This window comes from Corvus brachyrhynchos, unplaced genomic scaffold, assembly GCF_000691975.1.
Source record: "Corvus brachyrhynchos isolate BGI_N302 unplaced genomic scaffold, ASM69197v1 scaffold202, whole genome shotgun sequence".
In the NCBI taxonomy this organism is placed as follows: domain Eukaryota; kingdom Metazoa; phylum Chordata; class Aves; order Passeriformes; family Corvidae; genus Corvus; species Corvus brachyrhynchos.
This window is the reverse complement of record NW_008238132.1, coordinates 6370530-6390327: the sequence shown is the minus strand read 5'-3', so window position 1 is coordinate 6390327 and position 19798 is coordinate 6370530. Positions and strand designations below refer to the sequence as shown.

General features: G+C 36.6%; 1 protein-coding gene across 1 annotated transcript; it reads left to right on the top strand.

Annotated features, from left to right (window-relative positions):
* Positions 1-473: 473 nt before the first annotated feature.
* Positions 474-19392, top strand: SUCLA2 (succinate-CoA ligase ADP-forming beta subunit). Its single transcript, XM_008633173.2, has 10 exons — positions 474-653; positions 8892-8991; positions 9189-9351; positions 12048-12176; positions 12598-12736; positions 14093-14254; positions 14336-14478; positions 16732-16852; positions 17159-17247; positions 18324-19392. Exons 1-10 carry the CDS (start codon positions 563-565, stop codon positions 18396-18398), a joined length of 1212 nt encoding a protein of 403 aa, XP_008631395.1. The 5' UTR covers positions 474-562; the 3' UTR covers positions 18399-19392.
* The last annotated feature ends 406 nt before the right edge of the window (positions 19393-19798 follow it).

Genomic DNA, 19798 nt, shown 5'->3' with positions numbered 1-19798 from the left:
TTCAGTAGGAGTCCTGCTTTGTGTATGTATAAAATTAAGGTCCTGTTTGCATGTAGTGAAATACAAAAAATGCACCAAACATTTTTTGCTTTTGTTGTTGTTAATTTTTGTGTTACAGAATGCTTACAAAATTCCTTGAGGTTCTTTTTCTTACAGATGGTTTTTTAAAGTACTTAAATGCTAACTAAATACTCAAGGGATTTTTAACCCTGCCAGTCCTTGCCAGTGCTAGCAGTTTCACCAGCTCCTTCCCCCTGCCCAATAAAACCTCACAAAATTAAAGACCACACCTGATGCGAATGACTAATGTGGAAGTGTAGGATTAAGTGTTCAGGTGTTTGCACTGGTACACGAAAGTATACTTGTTTAATATGTAGACTCTTTTTTAACCTAAACAAAGAAGGCAGTTTTTCACAACAGTTACGTGCTTTTGTTTTCTTTTTTTGTTCTTTTTATTCTTTTCCTTCAGGTACTTGCTGGAAGTCCAGGAATACTCAATAATCATGGGTTTCAAGTGCATCAGCAGCAACAGAGGAGGCTATCGCTCCATGAATACCTGAGCATGGGACTGTTGAAGGAGGCTGGCATTTCTGTTCCACATGGAGTGGTTGCCAATACACCAGATGAAGCTTACAAAATAGCAAAAGAAATAGGTATAATATTAAAGAGAACATGTACAAATAGACATGGGATTGATACAAGGTGTAGCTATTTTTTCTGTCCTTCTTGGTAAGATGTTGCTTGGAGTTCTGAATATACCTTTTCTTTGAGAGAGCCTTCCCTGTGAAGCAGCCTTCTCTTCTTGTTAAGAAGGAATAGGTCAGGTATAAATTCTATTAGCTTAGACTAACACAGCTACTTAAACTTCCTTGAGATGAGTAATGGACTCTACTTTGTGCAAATCCTGGCTTTCTTTCTACTTTCAGCAAGGTTAGAGAAAATCTTGTGTGAAGAGCTTCAGTGGTGGTGACAAGATTGCATATAGAACAGAAGATGCAAGCCATACTTATCTTTAGTCTACAAAAGAAGAGTAAAATCCTATTCCTTTGTGAGTGTGCTTTTCTGGCAGAATGCAGCTACTTCATACAGGAGGGGAGAACTTTGATGGCTTGTAGTTACATTCTGGATTCGTGGCTTGTTGATGAAAAAGTATCTAATGTCATTTGCCTGTGCTTAAATACTTAATTTAGAATTGAGCTTTAATTTTGGACTTGACTTTACCTACTATGTGTCCTAGTAAAATCTTTTGGTTTAATTTGGATGTAATATGGAAGTCAGCTTTTATTGTGTCAGGCATTAGAAGGTGGGAGTTTTTTTGGTTGGTTGATTTGTTTGTTTGGAGGGTTTTCTTAGTTTAAAACTTGGAATTTTTTTTTCCTCCCTGGAAAAACACATTAGGCTTGTCACAGAGTTTTAGTGGAGGACATTGGTTGTCATATTCCTTTCTCTTATGCAAATGCTCAGATCTCTATTCACTTCCAAATGGACACATTTGTGGTGATTCCTGATGTTATAGGTTTTGTTGGATTAATTTCACTTTCATGTGTAGATTTAATGTGAGAAATGAGGTCTGAAAAAAAAGATAATTTTTCTTCTAGAGCAAGTTATGCTGTTTTGTAATGTAGAAAAGATTTGAAAAGCTGCTTTTCCTTCAGACATGATGTCCCAGAAATTCAGGTATTGTCTGCCTACCTTCTTTATCTTGTTTCCCTTAGAGAGTAAGTGATACAAAGTTATAATAATTTCATTAATACGAAAATAAGTTGCTAAAATACTTCTGAGAATGGTTTAAACTTCAGAACCTTGCTTTCTGTTAAGGGTGAGCTTATAGCATGATCAAAACTTCCCAAATCAGCATACCCCTTTGCTCTACTTTAATACTTGCACAGATATTGCTGGAGGAAAATGAGAGAACCTTTGTCTATGGCTCTTTAATCAACAGCCCAGAAACTCGTTGGTCAGGACTCCTTTGTTTTGTTCTTGTTCAGAAAGGGCTCCTACAGCAGTGTGGCTGCTGGTTTATAGCTCCGTGTCATACCTGTGACATCATAGGTGTGCCTCTTATCTGGAGTGTGGGAATCTGGGCAATTTCTTGGGAATCAGAAGAATGAAGTTGGGAAGCGTATGAGTTGGCATCCTTTAGTAAAGGAATTCAGGGCTTTTGGTTGTTAGCCAAGTACTTTGTTGGAGTCGATTTGTATTCAGTGCTATTGGCCTTCTTTGGTACTTGAGATGAGGAACGGAAAACTTCCCAAAAGGAGAACACACTGAAGGAGCTTGAGGTTTTGAGGCATTGCTCGAATATGTCCAGAACTCATTCTGAGTGGTGGCATACTATTCTTTGCTCCAGTGTTTTGGATTTCTTTGTTTTTTGTAGGCATTTACCTGCTAGTTTTCATTTAGTACTTAAAAAAAAAATCAACAAAACACAAACCAAACCAATCTACCAGAATGAAAAAATTCACTTTTTTTGGTCCACCTGCTCATTGTTTATTTTTGTTGTGTGGGAGTAGTTGCCAGTAGATATGAAATTATTTTTTGTTTCTTTATATATGCTAGACTGTTTTATCAGTAGTTTATATAGATCATTATGAAGACAGTTGGTAATACTCTTTGCTCTATTTCCCTAGTGCTGATCCACATGTTCCTGGTAAATTTACACAGAGCAGATTTCTGACTAAAGGTTAAGTTTGGCATGGGTTTTCTTCCTTTTTGCAAATACTTCACTTAGAAATGGGTAACTTTTTATCCCAATGTATAGCAAATGCAAACTTCTCATTAACAGAGATTATCATAGGTTAGCTGTGTCTGTAGCTAAATCAGTGTTACATGAGCATCTCACTTAAATTTTAAAGAAATGAGCTGAGTAAGTTCTGTTTCAAAGCTTTGATAAGAGACTGCAGCATGACTTGATTGCCTTCAAGTTTATGGTTTACTCGTAGCCATGTGTGCATTCCAGCTAGCACTGTGACCAGTTCTGATTGAGAAGCTGATATTTGTGTGTTATTAAGAATGTGACTAATGAACCTAAAGACTTTAGTGAGCAGATGCTTGATCAGTGTGATGGCAGACAGCTCAGCAGAATGCACTATTTGAAATGAAGAATGTTGTTTCTTAAGACACACTTCCGTGGGTGCTATGTATTGTTGTAATTCAAGTTTTGATTCTTCCTGATACCTTCCTCTGGTAACAATTGAGTGGAAGGCAGTGACATATTGTGTGCTTGTCTGGGTTTTTTTTATAGCATATATTCCTATTCATGATGATTTGAGAAGTAAGACTTTTTAAGACATTAATATTTTGAAACAGCTTTTGTGTTCTGGTGGTTTTGTTCGGTTTTCAGGTAGTGAATCCCACAGCTTTATGTGTGTGGTAGACTGTCAAATTTTAGTAAAATATAAAGCTGTATAAAATAGGAGGCGTTGAGAGATTGAATGCAAAATATTTCACCTTTCTTCATCAGAGTTCTTGAAAGGAGACTGAAAGCTCCTGAAATAGACTCTTTTTCTGTTGCAGTTTAAGAGCTCCATGTCTGTGTGGTGTATAAAGAATGTTGGTATGCTTTATACAGAATGACTCCAGTAATTGGTTTAGTTCTGTGATTAAAAGATGGGTTTTTTTCAGACCTTTTGGATTCTTTTCAATGTTACTAAAACCTTTTAAGTACTTTTCAGTGTTAATTATTTTCCCATCTGTTGCCTAAACATACAACTTGTATCTGTTAAAAAAACTTTAAAAAAGTAATGTGTAAACCTGGGTAGAGTTATAAATAGAATTTTTGATCTCAGGCTTGATTTAGTCAGAAATCAAAGTTTGGTACAATGTGTGCAATTATTTTCCTAGGTAAAGTGCTAGTTTTTTCTTTATTAGCTCTTCAAAAGAGATATTCCAGGTACTGTGGCGAAAAGCTGGGATGGTTTTCTCCTTAGTGTATGCTGCACCCTCCTTGGCTGTCTGATTTAAGTTTTTGGGGTTTTCTATTCTATGTGATAGTGAAAACTCATGTCTGTCATACTTTCTTTTCTAGTATTTTTTTGGTTGTTTTGCCATTGTCAGTTTCCTTGTTAGTCCTTTATCTGCCTATGTTACCTGATGTCTTTTAGGTTGTCTGAAACTCCAGACTTTTTATTCAAGTTGCTCTAGGACATAGATGGTGATCTAAGGTGGCAAACTTAAGCAGAAATCCCCCAGATGTTAAAAAAAATCATGTAATTATGGTCCTTCTTACCTGGTCAAAATCTCTAGATAACCAGCAGTAGTAGTTTAGAAACCAAGCATTTACTTACATTCTGGCAAATGTTATTTTTTTGGCATCTGAATCTTACATTTTGCTTCAGCCTTTGCTTTCTCCTATAGCACTTCACTCCTTTGAAGTTAAAATATCAAAACATATTGTTGAAGATAATTCACTAATTAAAATAAACCTGTATAACCAGCACATTCAAATTTTGACCTCTGTATTTTAATTGCTTGACTTAAGCCAAAACCAAACCTGTCCGGTGAGCTGATGACGAACTTGATGCAGTTGATTAATGTCAGGAAGTATTTGTGTAGAAAATATTTTGTAACAGCAAAACATCTTGTTCAGTCTGCTGACTGGTATGGTCCTTTCAGTGAAAGTGTGATGATTCCTGGCACATAATTATTTCAGTAGTTATACTTCCGATTTGCATGCAGTCAGTCTTCTAACACTCGAAAGTTTGAAATGCTGGAAAAAATATGATTTTGAAGTTGAAATTCCAATAACTATACTTAATAAAACGCAGACAGTGTACTCTGAAGAGATTCTCTGCTCTGTTGGCAGAATTAGGGTCAGCATATTATTTATGTTGATACTCCTGTTGCTAGTTACAAACCCATATTTTCCTAATGCCAGTAAATATATCTGTGTTGTTTAAGCTTAGTTTTTTTGTATCTGTGCAGCAAGAAAAAATTAGCATGTGTTATAAATGGGGAGTTACTTCTTCTGGTACAAGAACTTTGAAATACAGACTGAAGCAAAAGTTACAGGTCTCTGTCTCTCCCAGGATAAATTTGCAGTTGAATGGTAGATGAGAATTTGATTGACACTTGTGTTACTAACTTGTCACTGCCTTTTACTGTTGTCTGTCCTGTCAGAGTAGATTAGGCTTGCATAGTGATTCTGAAGGTGTCTGTAATACGTGGAAAGCAGTACCTCTGCTACAGTTAGTACTGGGCAGAGAAGTGGCAATTAATGTGATTTGACGAAAGTCAGAATGGAAACTTGTAAAGCAGAATGTTTTAATAAGGTCTCTCTGCTGTAATCATTGGACTTTCCACTTGCACAGAAACCTTCAGAGATACAATGGAACAATGACCCTTCTTGCCTCTTAATAAGCTTATTAGAAGATTGTATTTTACATGGATGTCTTTCTGCTTGCCTGCATGCATTGATCTTTCTCTCAGTTTGAAAGCTTAAGTTACAGAATCAGAAATTATTCCTTTCAAAAAATAAATATTAGTATTGATAGAAGTGAAGATCGTTTTGTTTACTGACTTTATAAGTCTTTCACTGTCTAGTTAATAAATCATTGTTGAAGGTGAAACCTGTAGTGTTAGTAATGTATAAGACTTTTGTTGTCCTGAACAGATTAATGATAAGTCAGTGTTCTGATTTCAGACACCTGTTCTCATTGGTATCTACTCTTAATTTTCTAAGCATTTCCTATTTTTTTTCTGGCTATTTTACTTATATGTGCTTTTAGGGCTGACTGCCATTAACGTGGAAATGTGATGCTTACCAAATGCTTGTTCTGAGACTCGTGCATTGGGCTGTAGGTTGCCTTGCCTACATTAGCTATACTGGTGTTCTAGTGCCCTGTGGTAAGGCTTTACAATTTGTTACTGCTGCTGAAAGCTGAAGTCCTGCTCGCTGAAGTTCCTGTGTGCCTGTCACATGGTGCACGAGTCTGCAGAAGCACTGTCTGTCTGCTGGACGAGCTTTTGCCTTCAGGGAATCACTGTTCTGATATGCTTCAAGGCATGATAGCACAAATGCTTCTACTGGCACAAGAAACAAGGCTGGAGTGAAAAGCTGAGGGCTGGAGGCAGGATGGGACTTCTCTGATGGCGTGTTTGCTGGCATAAACTCTGTGGATATCTGCTCTAGGGCAGAAACTGCTATTTTTCATTGAAACACAAGCCTAGCAGTATTTCAAAGCCATGTAAGCGAAAAACAAGGGCACAACTGTTGATACTGAGTAGAAAACTATGGTAGCTGCTAGTTTCCAAATTTTTTTCTTGGGTTGCTGTGTATCAGCAGTTCTTTGTTGTGTCAGATTGTGTGACAGTGCTGCTGGAACACTGCAGATGAGGTGTGTGACCAAACACTTCCTCTAGTTTTAGAGTCATTTTAAATAGGAGCTGTGGGAAAAAATGTTCATTGAACAATAAACTTCCTGCATGATGGGTTATGGTTTTCTTGGGATGTACTATCTTAAATTTGTTTCAGGTACCTCTGTGCAGCTTAATTGCTTGTAAGCGTAGCTGATCAAATGAGCCTTGAACTTGTTTATGCAATCAAGCAGCTAGTTTGCAGTGCTAGAGGAAAACAATTTATGGATCATTAGTAATCTGCTCATTTAATGACTCAGTTGTTGCATAAGGATTAGTCCAATGATGTTACAGCCAAAACTGATTGTGAAAAATTAAAAGATGTTTTTCTCTCACTGTTTTCCATGTCTGTATGTTGACAAAATATAATAATGCATAATAATAATAATAATATTTTTAAGAACTATCTTCTAGGATCAGGACAGTGGTGCATTTAGCCCACTACTCTGCCCAGGTACAAAAGAGCATACCATTTAGAGCAATTCTTAGCCTGCCTGTTTTCTGCAGTCAATTACTTCTCATTTCCCCTCAGCCTTAATATTTGTTGTCTTAAGACTATCAGAGAGAATACCTCTGCCCAGTTCCTTTTGACTCTTCTATGCTTCCTTCGTATCTCCTGGCAGGCTTCGTTATATTTTGTGTAAAGGAGGGTCTTTTTTTCCTGCACCTTTTTAAAACTGACTTCTTGGTAGATGGCTTTTGTTTTTGGCTGTTGCAGAGCAGAAACCAGAATGAATGGTGTACATGTAGTCATGTGTTCTTGCTCTGTCCATTACAGGTATGGCTGAAGACTGTAGTTGTGTTCTTGCTTTCGTCTCCTTTGATAGATTTAAGGATGTGCTAAGCTCATTTCTTGTAAGGGAATCTCTTAATTTCAGTGATCATCTTAGTGACCAATTTACTTTTTTGCTCAGAGCTAAATATGATGTACCAGCTGAGATCTTAACCAGACCTTTATCTGGGATCTCGTTTTGACTTGTTCAGATTCTGACGTTTGTTGCTAGGAGGAATAATTGCTACGAAGAAGGTGCCTGTGGGTGAACTTCCATGGCTTTTCTGAAAACTTCTCTGTAGTAGCAGTTTTTTATCTTCTGGACTTAGTGTAGGAAATGGAAAGCAAGCTTTGTACTTAAAGTAATTGCATAAAAGTTGTCTCATGTGACTTCTATAAAATATATTAACTTGATTGCCAGTAAATACAGTTCTCTTCAGGAACTGAATTAAATATTAGAGGCATAGACTGTAGTAAATCTACATATACTCGTGTGTTTATAACCTTCATGCTTCTTGTGCAAAAGAACTCTAAAATCATGTGTGAGTTCAGAGCTCTATTGTTAGGTAGACATTCAAAAAGTAAAATCAACAGATAGCTAATAAGGAGGAGTAACTTGAGTCTTCTGCTTACAGCCACCCTAGCTTGTGATACTGTTGGAGTTTAGTTTCACCTGTCCAGGCAGGACATAAGTCAAAATAGGAACCAACGCAATTTTTGTGTCTGTCATAACCTTCCTCGGTATGTGTAGTGGCTAGTTTTGCTTGAGTACTGTAATTTTTCTTAGGCATTTCCATGGTTCCCTTTTAACATCCAAGGAAACGGCAAGTTCTTTTTTTGCTTGGAAAGATCAGTGGCTCAGCTGATGGTGGCATGAGAAAAGATGGGATGTGCTGAACAAATGCAAATGGGGCAGTTGTTAACATCTTGCAGTCTTAGCTGCTGTCTGTACTCTGTGTAAGTGAACGTGAATAATTAACTCAGGAGTTGGTTTTTTTCCATTATTGCCCTAAATGACTTGATAAACTTTCTCTTTGCTTTTTTGTCTTTCAGTGACAGTTCAGAATATCCCAGTTAATTTTTGTTATAGTCTCACCTTTACTTTTTAAAACCAAATGCCCAGTTTCCCCTACTTAGAAGAATATTTTATAAAGGATTTTTAAACAGTTAAAGCCAACTAAAGGGCTTATTTTGTCTACTCTGGGAAGAATAGTGGGTTTGTTTAGGCCTCTGGCTTCTGCAAAGCGCTCAAGCTTATGCATTAGTGCTCTGCTGGATGGAAGCCAGAGTGGACCTGGCAAGCTGACTTGGGTAAGTTTTGTGGTTATATATATATCATTGCTGGGAAGGTAGTGGTTACAGGTACAGGGTATTTGCAGTTGATGGAGGAAAACCTTGCATTATGTGGTATGTCAGATACTCAGTTTCATCATGTTAATAATCTGTGAGGTGCTAACTATTTCTTCCTGGCTTTATCATCTGTGACTCCAACATGTATTAAAGATGTATCAGAACACCAGCGTTTTTGGATACTAACTCACCAAGGTTTGTTCACAGAACAGCCTAAAGCTGCAATTTGTGGATTATTTAAGATTTTTGGATAATCTATGTGAATGACAATATAGTCTTTGATTCATATGTTTGTGTTTTGAATGGTGGGCATGGAGAAGGGGGGATAAAATTAAAGGAGCCTTTGTTACTCTACCTGAAGCAATTTGTTTTAATAGTCACAGATGACAAATTTTTGGGTTTTCTTTTGTTCTAGGTTCAAAGGATCTTGTGGTAAAAGCACAGGTTTTAGCTGGTGGTAGAGGGAAAGGAACATTTGAAGGTGGCCTCAAAGGAGGAGTGAAAATAGTTTTTTCGTAAGTTCTTTCTAAATTATCCAACCAAGTGGAAAAAGTTCAACGTTTCACGTTATGGATTGAACCTATTGCTTTCTTTAAAACCAGTGTTTTAATTATTAGCATTAAAAATAACAAAAATTAGATAAGACTTTTTTAATGCTACTTCTGTTTTTACAGCAGTTTCTTTGTCACATTCTGAGCTTCTTTTATTCTAGTCCAGAAGAAGCAAAAGCTGTCTCCTCCCAAATGATTGGAAAGAAGTTGTTTACCAAGCAGACAGGAGAGAAGGGCAGAATATGCAATCAAGTATTTATCTGTGAGCGCAGATATCCCAGGAGAGAATACTATTTTGCAATAACAATGGAAAGGTCTTTTCAAGTGAGTAATATTAGAAATAGAAGTAAGCTAATTAACTTGTAACAACTGAATTTAAAAGCAATCAACAAAACTGTTCACTGTATTGTTCACTTGCTTTAGAAAATCTGAAGTACACAAGCGAAATTTTGTTTTCTAGTATATCTGACTATATGATTGCCTCTGTTTTAAAATGTGTTAAAGATGTAATGCTACAATTTACATTTACAGAATAATAAATGAGTATTGGTAGCCCCAACTGAAACCCAGAGTCACATGGCCAAAGGGGAGATGGGTAGAATAAGGGGGTAATTTTCATTTTGGTTTTAATTTGCATTTGCCTACCAGATTATAAAACTTAGTTTAAAAACACAGCTATATGTGTGCATGTACATGTACACCCTATTTTTGAGTGTCAGAAACAAGACAAGTAAGTGTTGTAGAAGAGCAAATGGTCATGCATAAATCCAACATCCTTTTTCTCCAGTGTGAGAAGGTTCTGAGAAGTGCACTGGTGTGTCCCTCGATTTTGAGAGTGCTAGTAGCTTTCTTATGCTAATGCTCTTCAGGAATGGGTGAGAAGATTTGGGCCTAGAGGTCTGTCTTCAGGGCTTTCAGGAAAATGAAAGCCAGTCTTTTCTGCATGTATGGGCTGTATGGGTGGGTATGTAGTATTTTAGGCTACAATTCAAACGTGGTTACTGAAATGTGTCAGTGTTTTTCTGACAGACAAGTGTTCTATTTGGAGCATAGAACATGAATTGCTAAATAACTGTAATGAAGCCAGGGTACAACGGTTCTTGGAACTTCATTTTCTGAAGCTCAGAAAAAGTGGGTCTGGTCTGTTCAGGTGCTTAGGAGTTTGCAGAGGCACTGGTTTTGGTAATGAGAGGAGTATATCTGGCATGATGTGAAATAAACATGAAATAATTTTCTATGGAGGAGTGAGAAAACTAGTCTTACTGTTATTTCTTTTTTGGTAGCAGTATTAGGAATTAAATATTGTATTTGTTCCTTTTTCCTCCTCTGTAGTGTTCTTTTTGATAGGAAAGTAGCAGCTGTATTGAATTATGTGACTTGGGCACCTCCACTGTGATGTGTGCTGGAATAGAGCAGGGAAGATTCAAGTGTTATCGTACATACCACAAGGTGGCATTAAAATGCTGTGAATGAATGGATTTTAGACTTAAAATTCTGTAAGCAATAAGCAAGGATGCTTATGGAAATAAAATTGACTGTAACTGATTTAAGCAAATTAGATAAAGAAGGGAAACGTTTTCATGACTTGTTCCTGCTGTTGTATAAAAGATAAATCTTATTAGCATGTATTGAGCATACTGTGTGGGTTGTTGCCTTTTGATAGGGATGTGCATTGTTTTTACTGCTGTAAGTCATTTTTTTAGATGTGCTTGTAATTATTATAACTTGTATAGGACGCTTAGGATGAGGAAGTGCCTTTCAAAAGAAGGAAGTGTGAAGGTTGAATAGCACAGAGTGTTTATTCCTGATGTTGCAAACCTCTTCCTTTAAGGAGAGGAAAAATGATTAAAATAGTCAGCTGAAACTGGAACTTTATTGCTTGGATATTATTCACCAACAGGGGTTTGTGTTTTAAGCAAAACTGTTCACTTTGATCAGTTCTATGGAACAATGAGTTATTTTATGATCAGTTTGTAGCTTACTGACAGTTCAAGATAAGATTATCCGAAAATATTCATTGGGTCATACCTTGCTATTAGATGCAAGATAATTTGCTGGGTATATATTTCCATTTGGGAGGATGATAATGGGAGGGAGGTGGTGTGGTTATTAAGCATGTTCTCTGAACCAGGGTCACATTTTCTATAATTAACTGTCAACAGTTATAAGACTGTTTAATCCTCAAGAGTTCTGCTGATAGGAGATGCTGCCTTAGTATACCCATGGGTCATAATCCATGCATGGGTGGTGATAAGGGAAGGTTGCTTGAAGGGATCCAAGTATGTCTTTACTGTGAACTGGAGGAGAGATTTTTAGGTTCCATGGTAGTGAGTCCTTGATGTTTTTGTTGAGATTTAGATAGCTTTTTTAAAAATAAACTCAGCTGCAAATGCTATCAATTCTGGTTTCTTAATTTCTTTTATTAAGGAATAATTGAGTGCTGTTTTGTTTTGCTATGACTTACTTTGAGTGAAGGCTTTAGTTACTGAATGTTGTGATCATACTGAACAGGTATGGTTTGCAGTAATTTATCACTAAGTTCTGCAGACCTCCATTCATCCTTGGAGTTGGGGCATGGCAGAATGAATAAATGAGTGCCTGAAATTTGATCTTTGTGTAGGGGTGAGTGAAGAAGGTGGGGGTGAGAATGTGATTTTTTCTCTAGTGATACCTAAAAGATAAAATGTGTGTGATTATGAAGTTGAATCTTTTATCAAAATCTAAAACTAGTATATCTGTGTTAATTGCTCTGCTTTTACTTTACGAAGGAAATTTTTCCTTGTTAAAAGAAAGTGGACCTAACACACACCTTGGCATTTGGAAAGTATTAGTAAAAGGTTTTATGTGGATGTATTGAGTAGATAGTAACATTCTCTTCAGAGCATACAAGAAAAATGTCCAAGTTAAAAATTTTTCAACAAAAAAGGTTTTATTGCTGTGAGGTATCTTAGGGGAAGAATTAAGTTTCAATTGTGTGGTATAAAATTACTTAAGCTTCTTTTCTTTCCTCTTTGTTCTAGGGTCCTGTGCTGATAGGCAGTTCTCAGGGTGGTGTTAATATTGAAGATGTTGCTGCAGAGAATCCTGAGGCGATAATTAAGGAACCCATCGATATAGTAGAAGGCATAAAAAAGGAGCAAGCTGTTAGGGTAATTGTTAATGTGGGAAAGTACACATTACTAAGCATGGGAGGATTGCTTCTAATTTTTGTAAGGAGTGTGTGCATGCAACCTGCGGAGTTGTCTTAAACCCTTGTTTGAAACAGATTTGAAGTAGATATTTAAGTATTTTCAGGTAAATCAATGTAAATCCAACTACATGGCAGTGCTTTATCTAGCTTTTATACAGCTATGTAAAGGCATATCATAATAAGTTTTTATTAGTTCTTTTTTAGGATAAGGCAGTGTTCTGTATTGAAAACAATCTGTTCAAACCTAAGAGTGAGTTTAGTTTTTTCCTGGTGGTGGACAGTACAGGTTCTATATCTACAAATTCAATTGAAACTGAAATAAAAGCTAAACTGAGACACCTCTAACATGAATTAACCAATAACCATTCTTTTACTTTCAGCTTGCCCAGAAAATGGGATTTCCTCCTAATCTGGTGGATGAAGCAGCTGAAAATATGATCAAATTATATAATCTCTTTCTGAAATATGATGCTACCATGATAGAAATAAATCCTATGGTGGAAGATGCATCAGGAGTTGGTAATGTTTCTTAGTCATACTGTTGATGTAACACCTTGATGTTTTTGTAAATCTTGGTTGCTTCACGCTGCTAAAACTTCAGCTGTATACAGCAAGAGGAGTTAGCATTAACATGGGATGTTGAAAAGCATTAATAAAGCAGATAAATTTGAGAATCTAAATATAGTAGAAATCTGCTCTTAATTGCTCAGTATGATCTTAAGTGACTTCCTTTTTTAATTTAAATTTATTTTTTAAAAAAGAGCACATCTACCCACAATAAGGCATTCAAAACTCATGAATTGAAACTTGAGCCGACCAAAATTGATACTGTAAAGGTAACCAGAATAGTAGCGCCTTCTAGAAATCTCCTGCCTTTGTGACTCAAGCATTAGAATAACTGATGGAATGTGATGTATTGAAAGACTGTAGGGGTTTAAGTAATATCGTGATGTTTATCAGGTTTTTAGCATATCCAATTGCAGAATAGTTCAATTTATGTTCAATTTAATGTTCAGTCACAGCCAATTCCCCTCTACAAAAAATAAGGCTGTAGAGAGTATTTGTAATTGAACTCAGATACAACAGTTTGAAATTTAAGTATGAATGTAGCTCTTTCATCAAAGTGTATAATTACTCTTACTGGGGTGGTTTTTTTGTGTGGTTTTTTTTTTTTTTTTTTTAATAGTGCTTTAATGATCAGTGTAGAGCAGTCTCTCCCATCTGTTTCTTGTGCCTTGTCATTTTTATATCATTTTCACTGAGGGATAGAAATGAAGTGATACATTTGTACAGACAGATATTAGTTCTGATGTAAAGAATACTGTAGATTTTCCGCTTGTTAAATCTACGTAAATTTATTTTAGTGTTTTTTCCTGACACTTTTTCTTCCAACTCAGAGACTTCTTCATTGTGTTTCTGTGTGCTTACATTCATGCACACACATTATATATATTTGTTCTAAAAGCAAAAACTAAGATGGATTAAAAAACCTCAAACCAGAGACCTTCTGTAGGGATTAATTTTATGCTAATTACTTGTGGTGGTGCATTCCCCCCATCCCTGCTCTTTTCTAGGCTGCAGTGTAATCTGAGAAAGCATAATTTGCCCAGATTTATCTAACAGCTTGTTCTAAGCTTTTTTGGGTTTAGAGTGTCTCAAGAAATAGTTATCTTCCCTTTTTGTGCATAACTGATTATATGGGGAAACTGGAGAGAATCTTGTATTTATTGGCAGTGCTAAATGTGTCTTTTAGCAAACCTTTGTGTTTGGACTGCATGACCTAGCTGCCAAGTTTGACTTAACATACTTGAACACATTCATGAAGCAGTTGAGTTGTTACTCTAATATTAAATGATGGGGTTTTTTCCCTTTCAGTGATGTGTATGGATGCAAAGATAAACTTTGACAGCAATTCTGCCTATCGTCAGAAGAAGATCTTTGATATGCAGGACTGGACACAGGAAGACCAAAGAGACAAGGATGCTGCAAAAGCAGATCTCAACTATATAGGATTGGATGGAAACATAGGCTGCTTAGGTATGTACTATTTAATGAATTTTAAATGACCTAATGGATTTATAAACTGAATTCCTAAATGCTATCTTTATTCTCATGTAGTCAATGGTGCTGGTTTAGCTATGGCCACAATGGATATAATTAAACTTCACGGCGGAACTCCAGCAAACTTCCTTGATGTTGGTGGTGGTGCTACAGTGCAGCAAGTGACAGAAGCCTTTAAGCTTATTACCTCTGATAAAAAGGTGAGGGAAGAGTTGGCGTATCAAGGTCCTATGCAGTGGTAAAACAGGCTATGATGTGGAAGACAATGCTTAGTGCATGTTCTCCAGAAAACATGTTTTTATAAGCACAGAACTAGAGAGAAAGAAGATGAAAATCTTGGCTTAATCCTGGTGCAGATGAAGGAGGCCTGAAAATCTATTGAATTTTTTTACCTTTTTAAAAAACAGGTTCTTTGGCTGTGTACTGAGTGGACAGTTTTGTGTGTTCTGGTTGAAGTTACAGCTGTATTTGAATCTTTACAGAAATCTTGGAGTCAAACTCATACTGTTTGCTCTTTAAAGAGAAAGCAGTATTCAGATGGTTTTCCACTTTTTTTTTCTTTTGGACCAGTTTTGCTGCTGGGTCTGTGTTTTGCAGAGTTGTAGAGATGAATATTTGCTGTGCTGTACACAAACAAGTTTCTAAGGTACTGATTATATGTAATGTAAGATAAAATAACTTTGTAATGGGCTTGGAAAGGCTTTAATGTTTATCCTACTAAAAGTTTATCAGAAATGCTTGAATATTATTAAAATAATAAATTGGTTGAAACTTAGAGGAACAGCTTTTCCACAAAAATAGTATGGTGGTCTACGCAGAGATGCTTATCTCAGTGGGAACTTGGCAGTTTGGGGCTTTTTAAAAATAAAATTATTTAAAAAGGTGTAAATGTGGGAATGACTTGCGAGACCTGCTAACGGTATGCTACTTTTGCACCAGAATTTTGTGTGCCACTTGCTCATCTTTGGAAAGGGCCAGAAACAAATAGTGAGTGATGTTCCAGAGGAGCTTAGTCTCTTTCTCATTGGAAAGACTTATTATCCAGTGCAGGATCTTTAACACCCTCCAAGAGTGTTATAGAATCATTTAATCATTTAGATTGGAAAAGACCTTTAAAATTGAGTCTAACCGTAAGTCAGACATTGCCCAGTCCTGCACTAAACCATGTCTCTGAGCACCACGTCCACAAGTCTTAAATACCTTCAGGGTTGGTGACTCAACCACCTCTTGAGCAGCCTGTGCCAGTGATTAACATCCCTTTTGGGGAAGAAATTTTTCCCAGTATCCAATCTAAAACTCCCCTGGTGCAACTTGAAGCCATTCCTTCTTGTCTTACTGCTTGTTACTTGGGAGGAGAGACAACCCCACCTTGCTGCATCCTTTCAGGCAGCTGTAGAGAGTGAAAAGGACCCCCCGAGCCTCCTTTTCTCCCAGCTCCATCAGCCGCTCCTCGTAAGACTTATTCTTTCTTCACATTTTTCCAGCAAATTGAGGGAACAGTGAGGGACACAGTCACAGAGCACCTGAATTACAGAGAGAAGAAACAAGGTAGAATCTGAGGGTTGCTGATCTGGGATGAGTTTTTACAGTGCAAATTCTCTGCTGATGCATGGACAGAGGGTGTCCAAACAGGCTTCTTAATACAACTTTTCCTTTCTGCCTTCTTTCAGTTGCTCACTATTTTATGAAAAAACTGCTATAGCTGGGATTCCTGGTGCTGAAAGTCACAGAGCAGTGCAGCCTGCTAGTGCCATGGACTGCACTCAGGGTTTGGTTCAGGGGCTGTTTGGAACAGCCTTCTGGGGAGCCAGCCTAAGTTGCCCATTGGTAGCAGGAGCAAGAACAATGTCACACAGATGAGCTAGTCTAATTGGAAGATAACCAAGTTACTGTTTATGAACCAGTTGCACAGGAATGTTTTGTTGAGTTTATTTTGTCATCTAAGGCTGCCTACTCATTTTGGTTCCTGCTTTGTTTCATCTTTCACCTCTGACCGTGGTTCTTTTTACCCTTCCTTTCTACCACTTGAGTTCTCTTAACTGGTGACTTAATCCTCCTGAATAAAATGTATTTCAGATAGCGTATCTCTAAGGTTGCTGGCTTTTAAGTAAGCTGTGTAAACAGGGCCTTGTGTATGAGTTTTTAAAATTTCTTGTGTCTTTTAGTTTCTTCAGTATGTGGAGTTACTGGTTACAGTTACTCTGCTGGAGTACTGTTAGACATGGAAAGATAAATAGTTGACAGTTTCCTGAAGTAACTGCTCTGCTGTATGTGACTCTATAGAACTGTACTTTGGTTGCTGATGTTCTATAGAACAGAAATGTTCTGTCTTTTGCAGAGTCCTTTAATGCACTTAAAGAGCTTGAATTATCCTTAGGCTGAAGGCTGTGTGCTGCTTTCATCTGATGTGTCTCTGGCCATTTTTAATGTGAATATTGTCGTTGATTCTGTAGGTACTGGCTATTCTGGTAAATATTTTTGGTGGCATTATGAGATGTGATGTTATAGCACAAGGCATCGTTATGGCAGTAAAGGATTTGGAGCTAAAAATCCCTATTGTGGTACGGTTGCAAGGTGAGTGTGCTTCATATATATTTGAATATATTTCTACCTAATTGACAGGTGTTACTGAGCTTCTCTATTGTGTAGCAAGTTACCTGTGAGTTGAAGTCAATGGAGAAATAAAGCAAACCTTGAATTTAGATGGTGAGGATCGGCAAGTTAATAAAAAGAGACTTCTGCTTTTTAACTACTAATGTTGTTTTCTAGATTTATTCACTAACTTTTGGAACAGGCTTCCTAGAAATATGAGACTAGTAGGTAGCAGTAGTAGTAGTACTCTCCTGTTCAATAAGAGTGGCATTTTATCTGTTTCTTAAGGTACACGAGTTGATGATGCCAAAGCTTTAATAACAGCTAGTGGCCTTAAAATCCTTGCATGTGATGACTTGGATGAAGCTGCAAAAATGGTAAGAATGTATAAGAATAAGCTGTAAAAAATGGTAAGCCGGTTATGAATATTCTGTTCAGAACATAGCATCTGTTGCAGAGTATTGAAAAGTCAGAACTCCACTCAATCAATAAAGGTAGCTTAGGATAAATCCCAGTGCCCGTTGCTACCAGTGCCTGAAGCAAGTATTTTATAAGTTAGTAAGTACATAGTTTGTCAGGGGAACAGCTATGCAGTCAGAAGTTATTAAACCCCACAAACCAAAACCAGATCAATGATCAGGTCTTAGCTATTCCACTTGGTAGGAGAATGGCTAAGAGCTTAGCTTTATTAATTGGGAGAAAATACTTAAGTTGAGGTGGCTGAAAAATGCAATGTAACACTTCCTTTTATTGACCACTATTTCGGTGTGCATGATTAAAACTATAGGTGATCATCATGTTGCCTTCTAAGATAATTAGCTATTCAGATGTTCAGATACGCTGGTTTTTGTGTGTGTGTGTTGCTTTGGTTTGTTTGTGGAAAAGAAAGTTGTTCAAGAAATGTATAGCAAGAAATTAGAAGATATCTGGTGGGTTTTGTGTCATGGGGAAACTTAGGAATTTTTTTCCCCAAAGAACCACTTAGTCAGTTATAACATTTCATTCTAAGCAGGAAGTAATTCAGAGAGATTTAGAGTTGTTATGCAGGAGAAGATGAGGCTCCTTAAGGTATCAAAATAAGAACCAGAAATGCTTGCAACAAAAACTCAGAGGAGAAATAGCTTCTAGATATATAGAATCTCCTGCGAGTGGCCACCTCAACACCTCCCAAAATAACAAGGGGGCACATAAAATTTAAAACTTTTAGTATTTTGTCAAGATACTTCATTATAAATGAGAAGCAACCTTTTTAACTCTGAGATGTTTTCTAGAAGACTTGATTATCTTTCATTTAAAAGTGATTAAGAAGTACTGAGCTAGATAGTAATCCTACCCCTAGCCCCCTCTAATATCTTACTGATGGTTGCCTGCTGTCACTTTGTTTAAAAAGGTTGATCCAGCTCAGTCAAGTTAGGATTGTTTTGAAATGAAGTTTTTATTTTCTGTTTTTCAGGTGGTGAAGCTGTCTGAAATAGTAAGCTTAGCAAAACAAGCTCAGGTGGATGTTAAATTTCAGTTGCCAATTTGATCTGGGAAATGTCATGCCAGTGTCTAACATGTTCTCTGAAATACTGTGTTCTGTGGGAAATTTTAAATTTTTCTTTTGTGTGGAGGTTTTGATTGACAGGCGCACAAACTGAAGCATCTGGTCTTTGATGTTAACATTCAGAATGGTCAGAATTCTTGTAAAAGTGTGTATTGCTGATATTTAGTCTTTCTTAGTTGTTACTCTCAAGCCTCCAGCTTCTGCTGCAGAATGTCACTTGCAATATACTTCTGCGTTGTCCAAAGTAAAGCTTCTGGTTGAAAAATAATTATTCTGAATAAATTTTGAAGTTACTTTGCTTGTAAATTTGTATTAGCCTTGTTTAGAAGTAAATATGGCTGGATTATCTAGTTGTCCATGTGGAGAAATGTATTGAAACGGTATTTTATATTGGAGACATTTGTACTTAGCAGTATAATGGGCATGAGCAAACCAATCACTATTTATGAACTTACATTTGAACTTGATCAGAAATATTTTTAGAAGTCCTTCATTGAAGTGGCTGGTAACTCTTCTGGACAACGTGTTAAATCACTACAAAATATACTGTAGCACTTAGATTTTCACAATTTCTGGTCCTCACAAAAAGGCATTGTGTAGTTTTATATACAAACAAGCATTTACTAAGCTTCAAGGAGACAGGATAAATAGAGAATTAAAATGTCTATTGTACATCGCTAATAAAATTGTACATTAGTAAAATATCTCCCAAAACTTTTAGTGTCTTTCTTTTATGTGTTACCATTTTGATAAATTGCATATAGTCAGGGATTAAGCCATAATTTAAGACAGCAAACTAAAGCCTTTTTAGGAGTAAAGTTATAGTGTCACATATATTAATTTTTTTCCTCCCTGAAATGCACTGTGTGGATGAAACCACATGAACTCTTGTTGAAAAGCTTGGACAGATATCATGCATATAACATCTTGCTAAAATGTAACTCATCTCTGCACAAATAAATACGCGGGAAATTGTTGCTTCTTGGGGGAATACTGCTTCTACTAACAAATAACCTTTTGTTTGTCACCTTACTTGATTTTCACATTACATTGGACTCGGAACTTGGATGAAGATCCATTTACCATTTAGTTTCCAAATGAGCGCTCATTTTTTGGTTTTGTTTTGTAGGCTTTTTTGTTTAAAATGTTATTTTCTTGGCTAATGATAGTGTAGTTTTATCTGGAAATAATGAAGCCACCTTTGTGGATTTCAGAATGGGAAATCATATAGTTATGATCTACGGACTTAAAAGGATTATATGAAAGGTGGGAAGTCAATGTACGTGGTTATGAAGAAGTGGGGTATTAAATGAAAAAACTTCAGACTAGCATGGTGTATTTCAGTAGTTTTTTTGGCGGTAATAAAGAAAATCAGCAGAAAT